Source organism: Nilaparvata lugens, chromosome 13 (genome assembly GCF_014356525.2).
Source record: "Nilaparvata lugens isolate BPH chromosome 13, ASM1435652v1, whole genome shotgun sequence".
Classification (NCBI taxonomy): domain Eukaryota; kingdom Metazoa; phylum Arthropoda; class Insecta; order Hemiptera; family Delphacidae; genus Nilaparvata; species Nilaparvata lugens.
Genome location: NC_052516.1, coordinates 30,233,984 through 30,257,717, shown reverse-complemented (window position 1 = coordinate 30,257,717; position 23,734 = coordinate 30,233,984). Strand labels below are relative to the sequence as shown.

Here is a 23,734-nt window from a genome sequence, read left to right as displayed (position 1 = left end):
AATTCAATTGCTCCAGAGCTGGAACACCTTTTAATGTATGGCAACTTGTCCCATATATATGTTGTAATTAGAAATATAAGCTCAAATTGGATTCAGCAAAGAAATATACTAATAAAATAAAATAATCAAACTGAGATCACTGAGAACAAATATGGAAAACAGTTCTTTTCAAATCATTTTTTAAAATAAATTGAACTTGTCCCAGAGATATGTTGTGATTTTAATAAAGCTAAAGTTTATAGGACTCAAAACTTCGACTGAGTCGAAACCATGAAACCATGGTCCTGTACTAAATAAAACTGTAGATTTTGACAATATATGTGTGTTTTCATTTCATTATTGGATTCAGTTAGTAAAAAAAGATACGGTATAAAATAATCGAACTGTGATTATTGAAAAGAATAACAAACGAGAAACAGTTCATTTCAATTTATTCACTTTACAAATACATAATTAATTCGAATGCATTCAAACATTATTCATAATGATTCAAGTTGAATACACTTCAAGCTGCATTTTAAAGAGCTTCATTAGAACTAGTTACCATAATCTAGTTTTCAGATTTACACGTTACATTGTAGTTTTGTTTCAGTAACTACATTTACACAACTATCGAGAACATTAATAAAATACATTTTGCATTAGTAACACAATATACAGGATAGATACAAAATTTACACGTCAATTTTTACACAAAATAATACTAATTTACGAACAGGTAACTAGTGTAAGAAACGTTTTGGGAAATTTAATTTTGTAGTAAAATTATAAATAAACAGATCTTAATTTGATACTATAAGAGCAAGGTGAATATTATTCAGATCAGATTAGAATGAGAATTGTAATAGAATATGAATTAATAATAAGAGAAATGTATGGAATTTTTCATTGGAAAACAGTTGATTTGCAACGGAATAAAGCTACTAACATCCAATACTCAACTTACAAATTTATCAACTTATTAAAAAAACCAATCAAATCTATTAATCGATTTAATCTATCACTCGATCAGAATATTACAAATTCGATCAAATTTATTAAAGCTAGTACATCTCCAACCAATTCCAAACTCTTCAATTATCTTCTAATGCTTGACAGTAATAGAAATACATTTCTAATAATAATGAGTGAAATTACACTTAAATCTACGAAGGAAACAGCAATGAAATGTATACTTATCTCGAAGAATAAAAAATATTCATACCTCAAACTATACAAATGAAATTCTGAAAAATAGTATTGCTTCAGTAGAAACCTCAGTCTTAGCCATAGTACACTTCTCATAGATGGCTTTCTTGTACTCTTGAGATTCAATTTCGCTATAGATAATTCGAATTAATTCAATTTCAAAAAGCTGTTGCCTGCAAATCTGCAATTATTAATAGAAGATAAATTAAATAGAAATCTCTAATCTAATAGAAGATGATTTAAATATGTTTTCAATCAAATTTGGTTTTATTTACTGTACCAAAGGATTAAGGAAAATGATTGAAAGTTTACGTGGGATGGAAGTTTGAGTTACATCTCAATGAAGAGGAAGATCCAGGTATTACTCCTGAAAGCCAGTTCCTTATTGGTCGATCAAGTTCGATCACTGATCATACATTGATTAACGTACATCAATCAAGAATGATCTTCAATCACATCTTGATTGGACCGCAATTATTAAAATCAACTACATTTATTATATATACTATTTGTACTTTTATATCATGAGAAACCTCAATTCATTTTCACAAAAAGTCAGTGATTGATTCAATAATATCAAATGTAACCTTTATTTTCACCTTTTCAACTTCTCAACACAAGTGGTACTTATTGTAATAAGTCTACTGTATTTATTTTTATCTCAAATACGGTTGACTAAATTTTTAATTATTTATGAACGATAAGTATAAAATCAATATTAGTCCTGCTTTAAAATTCAACTAATTTCAATTAAGATTCTTCCAGTTTCTCCCATTAGAGTCTTCGATTAATTTACATTGGTCAATTGCTGAGATTTTCTGAGATTCTTCTTACAAAAATATGTTTCACATAATCATCTTCTCCTCTCTTGTTACTCTCACTTTTTAAATTATTATTATTCATAATTCATTCTCCAAAACTTATTTGTTGTACTAAATTTATTATTCTTTGAAAAGTACCGTATTTGCAATACATCTCAACTGATTTCTAGATGAATAAGAATAAAATCTGATATTCAAGAAATATAATTTTGTTTATAATGCATCTTCAAGATAACTAGCCTACTGTAGCTGAGTCCAACATCATAAAAATTTGATTCAATGTTCAACATTTTCATAACTTAATAATAGAGTAGAAAACAGATATATCTCATAATTTCATTCGATATCAAGTTATTTCTAAACTATCTAGGTAGATTTATTGTAGAGAAAATACTATCCTATTCCACCACAGATACATGAAGGCTCATTGGTTGATATACTGGTCTATAAATAATTCTACAGTTCCACCACATTATATGTAACTTAGTTATGGTTTGATTATCTGATATTATTATGTGATGTTTCAGGGATTATTGGTACTGTTTTGGAGTTGAGTTTCTTCCAGTTAGTTGTTGGAAGAGGAATTCTTTGGTCATACTTGGAGGCAAGCAGTTTTGGGGGTGAGAACGCAGGCCTTCATGAGCTGATGATGGGGAAGATCTCTTTCCTTATCGTCAGATCCCTCCACAGGTACAGACTCCACATATCCACTCTCGTCACTGTCTTCCTCCGAAAGTGAATCCAAATCATAGTGTGGTTTGGGGTTCCGAAGACCCAGATCTGCCTTGGAAGACGTGTCTGATCCACTGGATATACTCTGGAGACTGGGGGTTGAGTCTTCCTCGAGTTCTAGATAGGATTTGTCGGGGAAACTCACCACGCACTCCTGGAAGGGAGTCTCGAACATTTTCCTGCGGTTCTGTACTAGAGCGCTGCGGTATGGTTGTTTGACTTGATTGTTTTGTACTAGATGACCTAGAGAGGCCACATCTTCAATGTTCCCAACAGATGCTGAACGTTGTTGGAGGCGCTCAAACATTTTCTTCCTATCACGTACAAGACTATTAGTATTATAACTATTTGGTAAAGCTTCATCATCCACCTTTTCACTGTCCACATTCACAACACTACTCCTACTGCCATAGTCATCACTGTATCCAGGTACTTGCAGACAATTATTGTCATCATCGTCATCATCATCTTCTTCTTCGCCGACACTGTCCAGTCGTTCAGTGGTGGCTTCCCTGTAGCCGGTTGGTAGGATGTCATCATCTTCTTCCTCCTTGATGTCACGATAACTTCCACTTCCCACCAGATGTAGGGAGAGGTCGTCAAGAGCACACTCTTCCTCACTCGTGCTGCTGCCAACTCTCGAAGCAACGTCATCAGTCTCAGTGTCAGTGGTCATGTCGTCATCCTCGTCGAAATTCAGATCACCAGGCACCCATTTCCGCCTCTCCTCGTCATTGACGTCATCTTCACCGGAAGGATCCTCAACAACCTTGTTCTCCTGCAGTTCATCATTGTTGTTGTCATCATTTTTGTTGCCCAGACTCTGCGCCAATAAATCAGCCCTCTCCTCAACAGTATCCTTCAACAAACTACTGCTATCTATTTTGGGGGCGAGTTTAGCACATTTCCTGATAGACCTCCTGAACAGTTCTGAGGGTTTTGAGGAGGGTTTCTGCTGGAAGTCTTCAACCCTAGCAAACGATGAGTTGAACCGTGGTCGTCTGAACGATTTCCTCAACTCGGCTTCTTCATATTCTTCCAAACTCTCCTCGATCGACATCAGTTTGGGAGCTGATTTCGATCTCTCCAAGGGCGGGCGATAGTTGTGGGATCCTGTGGACAACAGGATCTTCCTCCTAGGTAGTGAAGGGTTGTCGTAGACTGCGTTTGCTAGTGACAACCTTGCGTTCTGGCGGCTGAGTTTGTCGCGTTTGAATTCGGACAGCGCCTGGACCAGCCTGATGCTGAGTTCGTCTGCCATCCGTTGTGCGGTTGACTCCTTCCGGCAGAGCACCGCGTGGCACCTGAGTTCCTGTTTGAGTTTGCGGCCCTCGTGCCTGTACACCCAGCAGAAGACCTTGGGGAAGGCGGCTGGCGCCGCACAGTAGGTCACTCTGTGGCTCCAGTACTCTGTGAGGCCGTGCTGCTTGGTGACCGCCTTCAGTCCCGACTGAGTGACGGTCAGCTTCATCTGCACGTCTGGTTTGGAGCTGGAGTTGTAGTTCTTCCACAGCGTGCAGAGCGGCTTCTCCACACATCCATCTCCTGCAACACACAAATAAAGAAGGTGAAAATCTGAATCGGATATATTTCTACTAAACATCACATATTTTCACAAAGTTTAAACAGAAATTGATTCAAGATGTTTTTGATTCAAGATTGAAGATTTCTATCCGCCATTAAGTACAGTACAATTTCATCTGATAATAACGTACGTAGTTACTAGTCTATTAAGACTTCTGTTGAGACTGACAAATGCGAAACATTGATTGTAATGTACATGCATAAATAAATATTATTATTATCATTATCATACATATCACAGTCGAGTGAAAGTACTTGAGTTTGAAGATGCTATCGCATCATATCGTTTGACATCTTGTGATACTGGATTCCCTTGTTATACAGGAGAGATCATAATTCATCATAATGCAATTGAAACTCTGTATAACGAAGTTAATATTCTGATAAAAATGTTGTTGTTGAGAAGAATTCTCTACATAGTGGAGGAAAACCAAAAATATTCTAGAAAGCTGAGCCAAAATTAATTTTGTATGGGGTTTCGTTCGTTATATAGAGAGGTTTTACTGTATCTTTAGAATGGAAGGAGATGAGATGGATTCTGTACATCATGCATAATGAGGGGAATGAAATTTGTTATCTTGAAACAGAGATAATTAAAGATAGGTCTATTTGATTGATGAGAGCGTATGACAAACACAGCTTTGGAGTAGAGGGTTGGGATGTATTTTATACACTCAAGTTTATGAGTTTTACAGTGATGAAAATATAATTTGTTATACCATTACAATGTACATAATACACAGATTTCAATGAATAAAAGCACAAACACTCATTCATAAGAAAGAGCTAACTCAACTGTATACAAATTACTAGAGGAGGGGCATGCTTGAAACAATGTTCAATCACATAGAAATAAAGACTTAAACATACTAGTGATGACTCGAATAGGATGAGGAAAATAAATGAGAAATACTATCTTCAATGAGTGATAGTAAGATTAAACATTGGCCCACTGAAAGCAGAAATTTTTCGGTATAATTTCAGTAAGGCTTGAGTATTATAATACTACTTGTGTAAGATACAACAACTCTAATCACTGAAATATTTGATACGAAAATTCAACATGTGCTAAATTGCATGTCGCTCGAATTTATCAAGTCTGTCAACATTGCTATCAGTGTATGTCATGCCTTCAGCGATTTTCACAATGAGGACATCCAGAAAGTTTTCCTATTCTTTGCTCAGCATTGAAATTTCTCGTTACTTATTTTTCAAGCAACAGCTGAGAAATTATAGAGACAGCTTCTTGGTTCAATAATGATTTTTCATATTCCTTCTCTTTCTTATTATTGATCCTCTTTGTTGGTTCTCTAATATTCATTCCTCATCTCAGTTTCAAGCGATGGTCTATTTCATTCCTCACCATGTTATTTTATTCCTCAAATTTAGTCGTTGATTTCACTCTCTGACTCTCTCTCTCTCACACACACACTCTCTCTTACTGATTCTCACTATTTCCCTCACTCCAATAATTCCCAGAATGCTTTCTTCCTCTACTTCATCATTGAAAATTATCATTTTACTGTTCATCCTTTTTGTCCTGTTATCTGATCCTACTGCTCTTTCTTTCAATCTTCTTTTTCATCCCTATTTTATTCTTTTTTCTCCTTATTATTATTTTCCTTCACCTTCTTATCTTGGTTTTGTACTTCTTCTTCTTCTTCTTCTTCTTCCTCTCCTCCTCCTCCTCCTCCTCCTCCTCCTCCCAGTTAAGTGCTAATGGTAAGGATATCCTTTTAATGGTCTCCTTTTCCAAGAGTAAACATTGACCTGTTCCAGCTTATCTGATGTATGGAGATACAAATACTGTACTACACAATTCTATCACCACCATCGAATTTAATGTTCAAAATAGTAGGCAAAGTTCATTTCTCACTAAACAAAATTGATTGAATAATCGGCTATACAGCATTCCTAATATTATTATAAACTAGCCATCTAGCTAACATATATTGTTATCTACATGAATTTATTAATCAAATCCAATCTTATACATTTTTCATCATCATCATCTTCTTCTTCTTCTTCTTCTTCTTCTTCTCTTCTTCTTCATTCCACGTTTACTTCTCCCTTGTATTTTTCTTGAATTTTATCTTTCTCTTCTCACTCTTTCATTTCATATTACCTCTTCCTCATTCCTCAATTCCTTCTTCCTCTCATTATAGTTGAGTCTCTCATCTCATTTCTTTTATTCTTTTTCCTACCAGTTCTGACTCAGGCACTCTCTTCCTTTATTATCCCCTATCCCACTCGCTCTCACTCTCTCTCTCACACACACACTTCACTCTCTCTCTCACACCCATTTCCATTCAGCAAGCAAGAGTGATTAAACACTGACAATGCACTAATTAGGCAGTCGCTCTTATTTGCCGCTAATTTCAGACGTCGAAATGCTAGAAATTTCTATAGAAAGACGTAGTGGTTTCTATAGAAATTCGCTGAGAATTTCGGCAGCGAAGGTTGAGAGGAAGGGAGAAGCTAATTAGGGTTTCCGACAATACAGCTGAATCAGCAGAAAGTCGATTTCATCCGAAATTGTATTAGGCAAACAAAGGAAATGAGTCAGTCAGTCAGCCATTAGTCGTAAATAATTAGGGTTGAATCTACCCATTATTTCAGTAAATCTTCGTATTTCATTAATAATTAACTGTACCGGTACTTAGTAGCTCAATAATAGAGGGGTACAGTAGGGTTCAAGTGTTCAGGTATCATAATCATTGAATTTTAACAGTGAATCAAATCCTCTACAAATGAGATGAAATTTCTATGAATAATACTTTGCTAGATTATTATACCATAGAGAAAAGATAGCATAATTTATTATAATAATGAGAGAAAAGATGTAATTATCATGCTTTCTTTTCTGTAACTACGGTGATTCTTATGTTTGATTAATTTGCTCATTTTCTTTGTATAATACGAGTAAATTTGCTGGAGAGTTAACTATCCAGCTGAATCGTAGTTATAGCACAGAAAAAAGAAACGATCGTTTACTTCTTTACTAAAAGTTTGGTTCTCTACAAAAAAGCTCAGTTCTCTACTTAAAGATGAGGGCCTTACTGCAAAAAAGCCTGTTAAATTTTAATCGTGATTGATTACACGAGAACCAATCAGAGAAGGCTTTCACGAAAAGAAGGCTTTTTTGATTGGTTCTCGTGAAATAATTCACGATTGAAATTCAACGGTCTTTTATGCAACCGGCACCAGTTCTTTATAATAATAATAGTTTTTTATAATAATTATAGTTATTTATAATAGTACACTTTTTCTCAGTGGTTATAGTGAGTTTGAATTGACAATGACTAGTAGAATAAAAAGCTTTTAAACTTCTTATGAAGATCAATTTAATTTCAAAGTTCAATTCAATTTACACTCATAATGTTACGTAACTTTCATCGATGTAATATTATCAAGCTAATATGAGAGATAATTCAATAAAGATTAGATTCCATGGAGAGAAATGATAGTGGATTTAAAATTTCATTTTCAATCAGAAGAAGCTATTAGTGAACAATCAGAGGATCAACCGCAGATTTATAATGATAGTGTAGTGGTTATGTATTACTATGTTGTATTACATGCAACTTGTAGCTGGTCTAGAAAAAATAATCATAGAAGAGAGAAGGAGAGAGTGAGATAGAGATTGATAGATAGATAGAGATTGATTGAAGTTTTAGTTTTTAAAGAAATGAGGGGTTGCAACTCTAATATTTCAAATGTAAACACCCTTTGTGTGGTAAATGATTTAAAGGCCTTTTTAGAACAAGAAAGATGGCATCGATAGAAATGTTCTATTATACTTGAGTCCAAAATGGCGACTGATTGAAGTTTTAGAAGAAATGAGGGGTTGTAACTCAAATATTTTGAATGTAAACACCAATTGTGTGATACATAATTTTAAATGCCTTCTCAAAACGAAAAATATGACATCAATAAAAATGTTCTGCGATACTTTTATCCAAAATGGCGGCTGATTGAACTTTATCAATGATTTCTTTAAAAGCTAAAACTTCAATCAGTCGCCATTTTGGATAAAAGTACTTTAATGTTTTGAAAAGACCTTTAAAAAGCTGGGATATTATTATCTACAAAGTAATAATTACTGGGATATAATAATAATTATTATAAAGTAATATTGGCAATAAATTCATTATTCATTCATAAATAGATTTCTGCAATAACTGTATTATAAAGTTAGGATTTATGGAGCATCACGATAAAATGAGCACTTCTGACATTATTAATGGAAGATCATTAAGGAATGAGGTACCGTAACTGACATATTGTTTATGTTATGAACTTTGTGAAGGGATGAGTTATTAGCGGGCATAAAAGACGGCATATGAGACCATAGAGCACAGAGAGAAGATACCATTGCATTATCCGTCTCTTACAAGATCCAGCTACAACCGCACCCAGCACTCAATTAATGCCATACTCTCTGATCATTAGGGAGGTTCGCGCAAAAAATCGGACAAAAAACCACGAATATCTTACGAAACATCCTATCCATGCAACCAATTACCGAATGTGATTCAGCTGAAATTCGAGTCTGAAGAAAGAAAACGCCGCGCCAATGTAATTAATGTCTGTGTCATTATTTCATGTTTCGTAATTAATGAATCGATTGAATGGTAATTGATTTAATGAACCGATTTTATCAAGGTACCTAGAATACTTTCTAGGTACATTGGATTTTATGGTACTGGAAACTGGAATTTGATGATTCTTGAAGTCTGCTTTCATAGATAATACATTTTATAAGATAATATATATGAAAGATTCAATTTGCAATTTGCATTTGTTTTCTTTCATCTTATACTTAAAATATTTGAAGTGTAAAATTTATTTTGTCCAAGTTTTTCATCTTTTGTAACTCGATTTTTCTTGTAACTGGGCACCCGCAGAAAAACCTTCGGGTTTGGCAGGACCCTCAATTGCTTGTATTGTGATTAAAAATTTTGATTTTTTTCTATTTGAACCCAGAGTATTTCTTATGTATTTTTGTACCTTTCTATGATTTTTCCAGTCTTTTCTCTTCTATGAGTCTTTTCTATAAGCAACAGTATTTTAAGAGAGATAAATTACAAAATTTCAAGAATTAAAAGAGTGCAGGAAGTGCTTAGAATAAATATTATTCAAAATTAGAGGAATTTTTCAATTATTGTACAGCTTGAAATCATAGTGAATTAGTTTGTGTTTTATTTATGGTTCAAAATGTTTTTAATAACTCAATATTTTCAAGTTCTGAGAGTTTATTGAATGTAATCATTTTATTATATTCGGTTTTTAATCAAATCAAATTCAAAATTTCTAGTTTATTCATTTCTGGACTGAAAAGTGGACTCGAATCAATTCAAGTGGATAGCATAACCTATAATTTTTATTCATTCATAACTCTACCTTCATTGTATTATCATTCATCCCATCATCATCACCTTGGTTTAAAATACTTCTAGAAAGTCGCCTTTGTAAAATAATAATTAATAACCCTCAGCTCAATTCCTTTAAAAACATCACAAGAAAACTATTCATTGGTTTAGTGTTTTCCACATTTTTCATGCTATGATAATTTCTGGGATAATATAGAATTTATACTTGTATGAGCATTGCTGCACTAACCTTGAAATTTGATTAATGCTAACCATTTTTCATCACTACAAGTCAAAGCTTATTCAATTTCTTTTGTTATTGACTTGCACGGTCATTGTAAGGTAGAAAAATTAGACTTATTCTTAAAAGTTTGGATGACTTATAACGCAAAAGATGTTACATTCTTAGAACTAGTCAAACAAATGAAATGTTCGAGCCATTCACTACTATCTACTATTTAAATTCCTATTCACATCTATAGAATACCAAGGGATTTATTTAGAAGTGTTTTCTTTTATTTCATCATTTACAACTAGTATAGGTACTCAAGAAAAGACAAACCAGTTTATAACTACTGTCCCTTGTCTTTTTTTTTTTTTTTTTTGAAAATGGCATTAATGTCGGAAACATGTTGTGACAAAATAATTTGAAAGGGTGCTGAGATTTTAATTTTTATTTCTACTGTCCCTTTTCTAATTCACTCTACAGTCTATAATATTATGTAACGGCATATTAATATTTATCATCCATTTTACTGACCAAGGCTGGTGACGTACTCTTCATATATTTCTAAGCAATTATCTAGTAGGTATCAAGATACCTACTGGGAAGATCAAATTTTTGAAATATAGTTTAACAGTAGTTAGACCCATTACAGACTGAACATTAAAGGAATATCAAAGTATCACCATAGTGAAAAGATAGCATAAGAAGATATCCCATGGTAAAGGTCGTTTATGTTGCAAATTTCAAGACGATTTTTGTTAACTCAAGTCGAGTACTATTGACTACTGTATATTACTAGTAGTTCTGTGAACAGTAGACCTCACGCAGTATCCTCATCCACAAGTACCTGATTGAAACTATAGACCCTATGGAAATACAGCAATAGACTGGCTTCTCCACACATCTGTGTAATTAATCACTTGTCAGCTGATTTATGATGAATAATTCCATATTCTGATTTTTACTCTAATATTGGCGTATGAAGGAGGCTCCTTTTCCCTTTTATATTATCCTTGAAATGCAATATTTCCTAAAACCATGTATATACGTCGACGCGCAATTAAAAAAGTCAAATTTCAGTCAGAAGTCAAATTATACCTGTCAAATTTCATAAAAATGTTTTACCGCGTTTCGCCGTAAATGCGCAACATATGAACATTTAAAAATTAAGAGAAATGCCAACCGTCGATTTGAATCTTAGACCTCACTTCGCTCGGTCAATTACTGTTTTGTTGGGGTGAGAGTGTAAGAACGGCACAGAGAGACTCCTAGCGTCGCATAGCTTCACCAAAACAACTACTAGGACTATCGGCTTGAGTTAACAGTAAGCTGCGTTTACACCAAAGCTATTAACAAAATGTTCATTTTTCCGTCCTTATAGATTCTATCAGACTAAACGGAGCTTGACAAACACATATGCACATCATGTGTACGATAAGTTATGTTCAATCTAATAAAATCTATTAGGACGGAAAACATTTTGTTAATAAGTCCGAGGCCGTAGGCCGAGGACTAGAAAAGATTGAGAGCCGGAAATACATTTTTGCCCATGGTGAGAACGTTATTTTTCGCCACACAGAAAAATAAACAATATAAATATGAGAATAATTGTTTATTAGACACTTCCGAAAGCAAAACAGGAAGGTCATAGCACTAGCAAATCTGAGGTAATCTGAATATAAGGAAATTGTCCAAGTATTTTTATTTTTTATTCTGATTTGTCTAAATAACCTAAAAGATTATGTTCAATAATTATGTAAGAGGTTGGGTTTATATTTTTTATTCTTCCAAATGACAATATGATATTATTATTATAAATGTTTTGATTCTTGAATAATAAACACAAATAATGAAAAGTTTTTTGATCAGCTGTTTTGGCACACTTGAAATTTGGCCAATCTGAATGTCAACGTCAACAATGTTTGTTGTCGTTGACTTCGGAAGTTTAGGTTAGAAGTTCTATCCTACTCTGAAAATCGAGTTTGAATAGTTTATAATATATATCTTATCTGTATTTTATTCATCCAAATAAAAAGATAGTATCTTATTGCAGAATACTTATTCAATTCTAGAAGCATAAACTGATTCCGTTTCATAAACCTTTTAGTAAACACGTTCACATCAAATCAGAATCAGCTGACTTCAAGGTTATTTTACAGCCCTAGGGCCGTAAAACTTTTACCGGCCTGGTCAGAAAACAATCATTTTCGGCCTCCATATGACGCACGAAAACCAGCTCATTACATCCAAGTGGGGCGAAAAAATTTTTCTGCACTCCAGATTTGCAACATGGCAACGCAAAATACTTAGTAGGTTATGTGGAGCAACAGTGCAGCAAAATCAAAATGAAGTTGGTAACAGTGACTGCTGTGGCTGCTATAGTGAGCAGAGGTGCAACCAAGCACAACGCGCTAATTATTCATTATATATTATAACGGAAAACATTTTGTTAATAATTTTGGTGTAAACGCAGCTTTGGACTATCGCCTTGAGTTAACAGTGGAATTTGCAACATTAACGTCCAGGGATATCTTCTCATGCTTTATTTTTCTCTATTATGGTATCACTTACCGACAAAGTAACAAACATTGAGACATCTCATATTATTTATTGAAAGAAATTCAATTCCTTGACCCTTAGCTGTTTACAATTTCTAGAATTAATTTTAGAAAGAATAAACACAAATCTCAAGTGGAACAACTTGTAAATAACTAACACATAAGCAGGAAGAAATGTTGGAAGATGACGTAAAATAGCGACCCCAACCGGAGATAACAGCTTAGCACTAATCAGCTGATAATATCCCAACAACCGTAAAATTATAATGGAGGAAAATTAAATTGGAAACAGCTGCAGTTATGGCGGAAAGTGAAGTGATCGGATTATTACATAACTATAGTTAGATTCACTTCATAACTGTCACCACTCCCTACAAATAACATCAATTCTCTACATTTAAACAATGCTGACAATTTGAGTAAATCTCATACAATATCACTACCAGAAACTATGACTTCAACTGTATCTGACTATATCTATATAATATATCTGACTTCATCTGGTTATACCTAATCTCACTATATCTATAGATTATCTGTAGTATTTTCATAGTGAACTGCATCTGATTATACCCACAGTTTAGTTACACTTTATTGGCTATAGCTCATTATTAACACAGTTTCACTTTCATCTGAAATGTCATTTATATGTCAAATGTAATTATTAATCATTGCATAATGATGAATTAGGTCTCGATATCATTTCGAGGAATTGGACTATTGGATCTATATCTGTTATACTTTTACGTTTGCTTTGTGTTCTTCTTTCTTGCTTCTTCTTCTTCTTCTTCTTCTTCTTCTTCTTCTTCTTCTTCTTCTTCTTCCTGTTCGTCTTATCTATAATATGTCCATGTGACTGATGATATTCTAATGTAAGAATACAACAAGCTTTAGCTCATTCAAGCCCATATGACTGAATAATATATTCAATCTGGCAACATTCTGCTGGCGTTATAGTTGATGCAGCGTTGTCAAATTGAATATTTCAAGTCACATGGACTATAATAAATTGTGAAGTCCACATTATAATAACAGTATTTGATTAACATTGGTGTTGTTATTCTTGTCTATCACTCGACAAAGCAGATATCTCTATACTTCTCTAGCTCCACTACGTTGCCAAATAGTTTTTAAACAATGTAATCACATATATATTTAACAAAATATTTAATCTCAATAATGAAATTGTATTATTTGATCATTGAAAAATCTATTTATCTTTGACGGATGAAATATAATTAATCAGCCTATTTCAAACAAGAATGAACAGTAAAGCTGCGTTTACACCGGAGTTAATAACACAAGTTTTTAACATTTTTGTTATCAACTGATATTAATTACAAAAGTCAATAACATCATGTTAAGTTGCGTTTACACCGTAGTTGATAACATGAGTTATTAATAAAAAGTTGTCAATTTGACTGATTCGACAAAAATTTCTCTCAACAAAAGTTAATAACTCGTGTTTTTAACAGAAAATTCCTTGTTATTATCCATCGAGAGTCGGTAAAGATCAAAGGAGATGTGTTATGTTAACAAAAGCCTCTTTTATCGCATTAACTTTTGTTAATAACAGGTTACTATCTTCCCCGCAACCCCCTCGCCCAGCATCCCTACCCTACAACTACAGCTGTTCCCCAATCACTATAGCTGCAGACGAAACACGTGACAAAGTTATTAACTTTTGTTGATAACAAAACTAGCAGCCAAAAGAAAATGCTATTAACTTATGCTGAAAACTTTTGCTTTAAACTCTGGTGTAAACGCATTATAATTTATTTACATTAGATCAGATGAAGATCATCATGTTAATGATTCACATGTTTCAATTTAAAATGTTTTGAAGACAATTTTTTGCTTTTTGTTCCGGCTGTTATATCATATGAATACTCTCGTTAAGTGAAATCATATGGAAGTCAATTATATTGATAACAAGATCTTGTTAATAACAAGGAATTTTCTGTTAGAAACATGAGTTATCAACTTTTGTCAAGTGAAATTTTTGACGATTCAGTCAAGTTAATAACTTTTTGTTAATAACTCGTGTTATTAACTCCGGTGTAAACGCAGCATTAGTAGTACATCAAATGTACCGGTATCAGCTATCTTCTATACAAGTCAGTAGCAAGGCAAAGAATCGGCAACGCAGTTATCCTATCTTTCTCCACTGCCATTACATCGTGGACCTCACTTTAGTTGTATTTTGTACTTTCCTATGTACCGGCCACTATGTAGTCCTTCTATAGAAGGTAGTGGCAAGGCAGAGAATCGTTAACGCTGTTTTCCCATCTTCTACACTGTTATTATAACATCTTACTATAGATCAGAATATGGAGCACGAAAAAAGATGCAAGAGGTAGTCGTAATTTCCTGACAACGCTGGTATCTGATTGGTTGGGAGGAGAAAAATTAGAAATGTTCAATTATAAAACATATTCAATTTCAACAATTTATTCAACAATAAAAAATTTCAATAGCAACAGTTTTCATTAAATTGTTCATTTAAATTGTACATTTTTTAAATTTAAAAATGAATTTGAAATTTAAAAATTTTTCAAATGAATTTGAAATTTAAAATGAATTTCAAATTTAAAATCAATTTGAATCAAATTTTGAAACAATTTAAATTGTACATTTTTTGATTTTTGTTAATTATTTAAACCAGCAAAGTCGGTTTCTAGTCGAATGCACGCTGAAGTCCCAACTTATTTCAATCAGATAAAGTGATAAAAGTTTATATAGACTGCCCTAGTGGCCTATAGAAAGCTGATGTCTCAATATGGAGCAACAACTACCCCTGGAGTAATAGCAGTAGTCGTAGCTCCCGTAATGGTCCACTTTTACGAGCAGACAGATCATAAACATGTCCTGCAAACATGTAATTAGACTGTAACAATAGCCGACTGATTGTTGCAACAGTGAAAGTGCTGAAGAATTTTTTCTGTGTATTTTTAAATTTATGACAACATTCCTCAACCGGAAATGCAATGCAGAGCAACATTGTAATAGATCAACGAGTTTCATGCCTATAGTCACAAGATTGCAATGATTTCAATACGTTGCACTTCATTTCATACGTTGAGTTACTGTTGTGCCTCCTCCAATCCTTTTGAAGAATGAATTAATCAATACTTCCAAAGTATAATTGCATCGATGAATATATGGATGAATACTGGATCAGCGCGATCCTAATTTTGATCAATGGTCGTCGGCACATTGAAGTTTGCTGTAGCCAGTTGCTACCCGGGAGAATAATATCAAGAATATTGATTATTGAAGACTATTAATTAGAACTTAGAGTAATGATAGTTTTCCAGTTATTGACGTTTCTCGAATATATCGGCAAATCGAAGTATCTCAAAAACTGAGGTCGATATAAGAAAATTTACTGGACATTTTTTTGTTGCAAATTTCATGTAGGTCCTATTGTTTTCGGCTGTTGCACGTTTCGTGGGACTCTCTGTATACCAAGAAAATTTCTTCAATATACCAAAAAAATCTTCACGATGGAGCTGGGACAAGGAGTAAGAGAGGAGAGATTTCTTAAAAGTTTGAGCAAATTTTTAAAGTATCCTCAATATCGAGTATCGAACTCGTTTACGTAAAAAAGCTCTATATATTATTCTAAAAGCCTAAAATTTTTGTGAAATTTGTTGTGTGCTTATGGAAAGCGATAGTCTAATTTCACTTGAGAAGTGAAGTGAAGAAGAGATCTTCACGATGGAGAATTAGTTGGGATAGGGAGTAAGAGAGGAGAGATTTCTTAAAAATTAAAGAAAATGTACAATCTATGTGAAATGTTGTGTTAAATCATCAGTAACTAAAAAAATCAAGTACCGTTTCAAAAACTTTTACTCGCATGCTTCAACATTTCAAGTGAGTGAAAATGTCCTTTTCCTACAGTTACGTTGAAAAGTGGCCATTGCTGCACTGATTACAGAACGCAAAGAATCACTTTTCCGCTCTAGTGCGGGAAAAATTTTTCTGCACTCCAGATTTGCAACATGGCAACGCAAAATACTTAGTAGGTTATATGGAGCAACAGTGCAGCAAAATCAAAATGAAGTTGGTAACAGTGACTGCTGTGGCTGCTATAGTGAGCAGAGGTGCAACCAAGCACAACGCGCTAATTATTACATTATATTATAATATTATAACCAAGGACAACGAGGACTTTAGGATTTTAGGATTAAGGTTTTTATCAATAATAACATTACACAGAAAAACATTTGATGGATTTCAGGCAATTTTACCATAATTACCCACTTTTCATATTCAATGGTAACTGTAGGAAAAACTTAATGTGAAATACGTGCGCAAAGTTCCTCTGCTGCACTCAAGAAACCATTCCGCCCTCGCCTACGGCTCGGGCGTAAACGTTTCTTTCGGTGCAGCAAACTGACACTTTGCGCACTAGTTGCACAAATAACTATTATGTTGAAACATGTTGTGAGTAAAAGTTTTCAAAAAGGGAACTTGAACTTTCAATTCCTTGATAATTAAGAGTAGCCCTAACAAAAAAGTTAATCTAACTTTACTAAGCTCAAATATCGGTTAGAACTGTACCATCCATATTTTTGTTCTTTTTCCCGAAAGTATTCATGATTCTTGTCAACATTGTGAAATAGTACGTCAAATTACAAGTATACAAAGCTTTCACTGAACCAGTCCACTGCAAGAGAGTGCATTCTATATTCTCTGTTCACTGCTGAATTTGGATCAATTACGCTACTCCTCTTTCATTGGGAAACCAGTCGTTATACCTGTATTTGTACATTCCTTTGTATTTATCTATTAGGAAACCCATATTTCATCCACAACAACCATCATTAATATATCTATGTCACATGAGTGACATTTCATAAGGGTTTTGTAGCATGTAACTTGCTTTCTAATATGTAACATAATATATTGGCAATCATGTTGTAGTGGAACCAATATAGAGTTTACTAGAAGTCTAGAGAATACTGGTCTATTTTGATATTTATTTCTACATCTCATTCGAAATTTATTGATGTATTGACAACCAGTTCTAGATGTGGGTGTGTGTGTAATGAAATTCCTCTATACGTTTTCCAATAGACAGAACAGTTCATACTATATTCAAGATATCAACTTTTAGAATGAAGTTAATGATGCAAATTTTCCAAGACTGTATGAGAATGTCATCAAATCAGTGTTGAATTTTCCAAAATAACTTAGTAGACTATCATTACAATAGAATACGATAATCATATAAATGACTATGTAATGTGGCCCTGATAAAAAACGAAAGCACTTTGATATTTGAGTTTTGTTGGAGTATACTTCATTAAAATTATACTAGTTGTACATTAATTAATTGGAGTTTTACTGTAATAAACTACATTATTATATTAGTTGGAGTATACTTCATTAAAAAATTACAAAACTAAGAAGTATCACACCTAATTAAGTTTGTATTCTAATATTATAATAATTAATAGCATTTAAATTGTATTCTTTATTATATAATACAGGGAAGAATGGGCTTATAGACGTACGGGATGGGAAATTCACGAATGGCGCACATTACATTTGAATTACTGGGCTGATTAACTTGAAATTTTGCATTAAAGATTCTTAATTTACCGGGTTTCTTAATTTATTATTTTCTTAATAGACCTATTTTAAATTCTTCAATATTTCAGTAGGTCAAGTTTTCAGTTTGTCAAGTTTTTAAGTAGACCCTTGCGGAGCAAGGATTGCATGCTAGTATTAAAACAAACGTATATGGGATGTTTAACATGAAATTTTCTCATTTTCATGAACTGAATGGAGTAAAATCACTGGAATAGATAATATCGATAGGAAATATTGGTGAATTTGTATTTTCATCTAAAATTAAATTATCTTCGCAGTTGCATCCAGCTAATTTGTCATTTTGCAACGGTTCTGCAAAGTTGAAAGTGCCATTGACCGAAAACCTGATTTCTGATAGCTATGACGCAGAGATTCATCCCACAACATATATGACTTGTGCTATAATCCGATAATGCTGTTAACCGTTATTTATACCTATATACCCATTCCAAACACTCCACATATAGATTTAACATGTAGATATATGTATCCCAACTATATTTCAGTGTATACACATAGGTATAATCATTCTAAACATACTGGATATGTATTTTAAAGGAAGATATATGTGTTTTACAGATAGATATATGTATTCTAACTATACCACAGTGTATACAAATGGATATACTAATTCTCAACATATATGTATTTTACAGTTATATATAACCATTTAAACTACACAACAGTACATATATTTAATTCAGCAACTAGAATATGAATCAGTTAAGCCTCTACAACACTACTGTAACCAGCTTAGGATTTCCCCCCTTCAGCCCAGAGGGACTCCCTGAACTCCCCCCCTCCTTTCTAGAACAACCCCACCCTGATCAGATTTCCCATTTAGACTTCACATTTCACACATAAACCTGTTTGGCGCACAGGGGAATTTCACATACAGTCAATATAGAGGTCTTGATAATGTACTACTGTAAAAATACAGTTAACATTATTGTGGTAATACAGTTTGAGTCAGTGTAATACGAATTCAATAATGAAGTAGTCAATCTTGTAATACAGTTTCATGTACTGGAATAAATTTGATACTGAGGTAATTGTGCAGGTTGGATTGAATTGAATTACGGTAATAGATATCTCATTGGAACTGTACCCGTTATAGCTGAAATTATCAGGAGTTTTGGGCAGATTATTACAGTTTTGATTGACTATGAGGAAAATCACGTTCAATTATTATATGATATTGCATTATAGATAATATCCATTTCTTTTTGAGGAGGTTAACTAACAGGAGTTTTGGGCAGAATAATACAGTTTTGATTGAATATGGAGAGAATCACTGTTTCAAATTATATGAGACTTCCATCATAATAATAATAATAATAATAATAAATTTGTTTTATTGACCAATAAATACATTTGTACAGTACATTTCAGGCCTCGTCAAAAGTTCAAGATTACATGATGTAAGTCACTAGCATAAATACATTTTTCGTCAACATCTTATTCTTAATAAAACTTGAATGAACATTTTCAATAACATCAGTAGGTATAGCAAAATATTTCGAAACATTACATTTACACAGCATATAGATAAATAGCAATTCGTAATATATTAAAAGAGAAACACAAAGACTAACACTACAACACTATATTATCAATATATAATCTTCTCTTCTTTTTGTCATTGTGTTACGTGAGGCAGAATCAGTTGACTGTTATTCATGTATCCAGGAGATCGCTTCAACTATAATATAGCTATGTGAGATATAGTTTAAAATCACTGACATATGGTTGGTCGTTGCACAGTCGTTTGCTGAAGCCCATTTAGCTATATCTCGAGTTAGCATCACACATAAGTCACACTGCAGCTCTATTCACTTTTTTCCGTACATGCTTCTATCCAACCAATGTCTTGGCATCTGGAAAGTTTCGATCGACATCACTGTGAACAGACCTAAAAGACCTCACATAAAATTGATAAACCATAATTATTGGCGAATCTTGGCTATTGGCGAGATTTCTCACCATATTTAGCGATAATATTACAGATGGTTTTTAATAAACATCTTTCAAAAAAAGCTATCACAACCTCTAAAATCCATTTTGGCTAGTGTAGATATTGGATTTAACAGCACGAATTCGGGCCAAAAACTTAAATGACCGTTTTTACTTTCCTTGCCCTATTACCATAGGTAAGGAAAGTATTACGTTTCAAGGTCCCCTGAGTCCAAAAAACTGGTTTTTGGGTATTGGTCTGTATGTGTGTGTGTGTGTGTGTGTGTGTGTGTGTGTGTGTGAATGTATGTGCGTCTGTGTACACGATATCTCATCTCCCAATTAACGGAATGACTTGAAATTTGGAACTTAAGTTCCTTTCACTATAAGGATCCGACACGAACAATTTAGATCAAATGCGTTCAAGATGACGGCTAAAATGGCGAAAATGTTGTCAAAAACAGGGTTTTTCGTGATTTTCTCGGAAACGGCTCCAACGATTTTGATCAAATTCTTACCTAAAATAGTCATTGATAAGCTCTATCAACAAGTCCCATATCTGTAAAAATTTCAGGATCTCCGTCCCATCAAATGCAGATAGATTCCCAATTATCAGGCTTAAGATACAATTGAAACAAAAAAAATCAAGTGGAGTAGATTGAGCATGAAAATCTCTACAATTAATGTTCAGTAACATTTTCACCTAAAATTGAAAATAAGCTTTAAATTCAAGAAAATGTGATTATTCAATTGCATATTATTGTTGATTCTATTAAATCATTCACTATAAAGAGGTAACAGACCTCATGTGTGTCTCCAGCGTTATTGCTCTGTCACCAGCTGGCTGAAATCTTTGAATAGTAGACATGCGCGGGAACATTAGCGTCAGGTGATCAATTTTCATAACGGCAAGGAAAGTTGTGTGAGTGCGCCACACCAGATTTTTAGCTATTGGAGACATAAATAAGCTCTTTTTGACGACTCATGTGTTTAATTGGGCGTTTTTAGTTCTATAGGAGCTATAGTTTACATTGACATCTTTGCTACGAAAAGTGGAGTTATGGCTTCATGAATAAGTTAAATGCCTAATTTTAACTTTATGTGGCGACTCTGCAACCGGGCATAAAACAAGAAAAGTTCATATTTATTTGAATAAAGTATTGTGGATTGATAAAATGCTGGCCTGCACTGCATCGTTTCACACATCATATTTTGACTGTATGTAGTTTAGTTTAGTGCATATAGTTTTCAGTGAATGTATGTTCATCATATGTAAAACATGCAAGGAATCTAGAATAAATAATAATCTGTATTCTAGATTACTTAAGTACAAATGAATGTAAGTGTATAATTGTCTTCTTTTCCAATGAATTACTTGTCTGCTGTGCAAAACATTAATGTCATTGATTCTTTATGAATGTGTTCATACATTTTCATCTTGCTTTTGTCTGAAATCTCCAATATTTTATGCCCAGGAGAATGTTTAAATTCGACAGATGAAAATTACTGAGATATTGCATTTATTCAAATGCTAATGAATTAATAATTACAGAATTTAATTTGGATTTTCATTTAATCATAATTATTATTTCAATTCAATTTATTTTACCAAAAACACAAAAATAATACAAAGGTGTGACAGTTAGACAAAAACTTATTCGAAATAGCTATATCAACTATCTTATACGGCTATCGACTATCTTATTCTTATACGGCTGGAAGATAATGGAGGATATACTGTATATATTCAAATATTTCATTGGAATTAATCAATCAATCAATCAAGAATATTCTTTATTCCAAAAATACAGTAAGTACACAAATGATGAATAATATAAAATATAAAATACGAATAATTATGTACTTAAATTAAGTTTCCATATTATAGGTTATGGAATGAGTCTACATGGGCACTGTGGCCTGTGCGTAGACTCGAGTTGAAATTTCAAGTAGGTATAGTGAATCCTTATGAGGGGGAGAAGAAAGAGAGGCAAAATTATTCAATTTATGAGGGTAATTTCATTCAAATGAATGTCATAGTTTTGTATCGCAGAAAGTCATTCTGTATTGTAAAGTCCTTCTGTATCGTATATAGCCAGTCTGTATCGTATAGAGTCAGTCAGTATTGGTATAGAGTCAGTAAAAGTCATGTTAATTTTGCAGTCAGGTGAGTCCGCCGCCCGCCAAGACCAAGCCACAGTCTCCTCCTCACTTATTTCAACAACCAATATTTCAATCTTTTTTTGAAAATGGAAGACTTACTGCTGAAAAAATGTTATTTTGCGGAAAAATCTTTTATAATTACGATATATTACTTGAGATAGGAAGAAGCAATTTGTTGTTGAGAAGCAATTTGTTGTAATCAATTGATAGATAAAAACTTTCTTACATACTATTGTGAGTTGCAACCTTCTACTGTATTATTCTGTTGAAAGGAGAAAAAATTTAATTATTTATGTGGATTCCAAACCACACAACCACTCACTGCGTTACCAAGGAAAATCACAACCATCTAATCACTCACGTAACACAATGACTCACCCAAAGTTTGCTGGATGTGAAGAACCTCTCTAGGTTAATGAACTATTGAGGCCTACTGATAAAGATACAGATATAGATAAAACATACATAGGTATAGACATAGTATAGAACCACTAGTGTTGTTACGAAACGTCTTGTTTTACTGCATATGGAAGTGACCAGTGGTGGTCACCTATAAAATTCAGTTCAAGCTGACAGCATTAGTTGTACGGGAAAGGTTGATGTTGTTTACAAGGTATGCTGACTGATGGAAGTAGGCTAGTAGTGGTCACCAATACAAAACGACTATGGTGTAATTCACTTCAATCTGTCAGAATTTTTTGAATAGGAAGGGCTGGTGTTGTTGACACGGAATGATGTCAGTTAAAATTTGCCATATACAGAGTGATCCGATAATAATGCATACCGTACCCTCTGATCGCGCACATGTGATGCAAGACAACTCTAAAATCAGTTCACCACTTTCAAATATAAAGGTGCGTACAGACTTTCGCTCTGCTCCGCAACCGAACGTCACTCCAGCAGAGCGATTGATGATCGACCGGGGAGCAACAATGGTTCGACCGGGGAACGCGAGAAGATCTAACATCTTCCGTAACGTTCATGATGGGTGCGTGGGCGGCGCGACTGTAGTTCGATGGAGGAACGAGGGCGGTACGAGGGCGGTACGAGGGAGGAGCGTGCTCGGTGCGGGTTGGAAGAGCGTATATGTGTACGCAGCTTAATGTGGACGTGTGTGCGTGTGTGTGTATGAGAGGTGAATTGAGAGAGAGATTTGACAGAGAGGGAGAGAAAGATAGGAGCAGATGAAGAGAGAGAAAGCGGTACAGAACAAGGGAAAGGATAGATTGGATTAGATTAGAGATCAGAGTTCTTTTTTATGTATGTTTCAATATATACTAGATTATACACTAATTTACATCAAATGACAGAAGTGATTATTATTCAAAGAATTTGACAAAGTATAAAAAAATGAATAGTATGAAAAATTAATTAATGAGAATAAAGATAGAGTGCAATTTGAATAACGATAATGATATGATGTGATGTAACTACAAAAATCGGCGGTGTTTCAAAAAAATATTTTTATTTATTTACAATGCAAATAACACTAATGTGATAACATTGATAGATAAAATAATAAGGTAGTCCTTGTGC

At 33.6% G+C, this 23,734-nt stretch overlaps 1 protein-coding gene across 1 annotated transcript in view; it reads right to left on the bottom strand.

Moving 5' to 3' along the window:
- Positions 1–414: 414 nt before the first annotated feature.
- Positions 415–23,734, bottom strand: part of LOC111043282 — a 184,782-nt gene continuing 161,462 nt past the window's right edge. Inside the window, exon 3 of the mRNA XM_039440291.1 lies at positions 415–4,286. Coding sequence (XP_039296225.1) covers positions 2,602–4,286 — 1,685 coding nt within the window. The 3' untranslated portion in view covers positions 415–2,601. The remainder of the gene's footprint in view (positions 4,287–23,734) is intronic.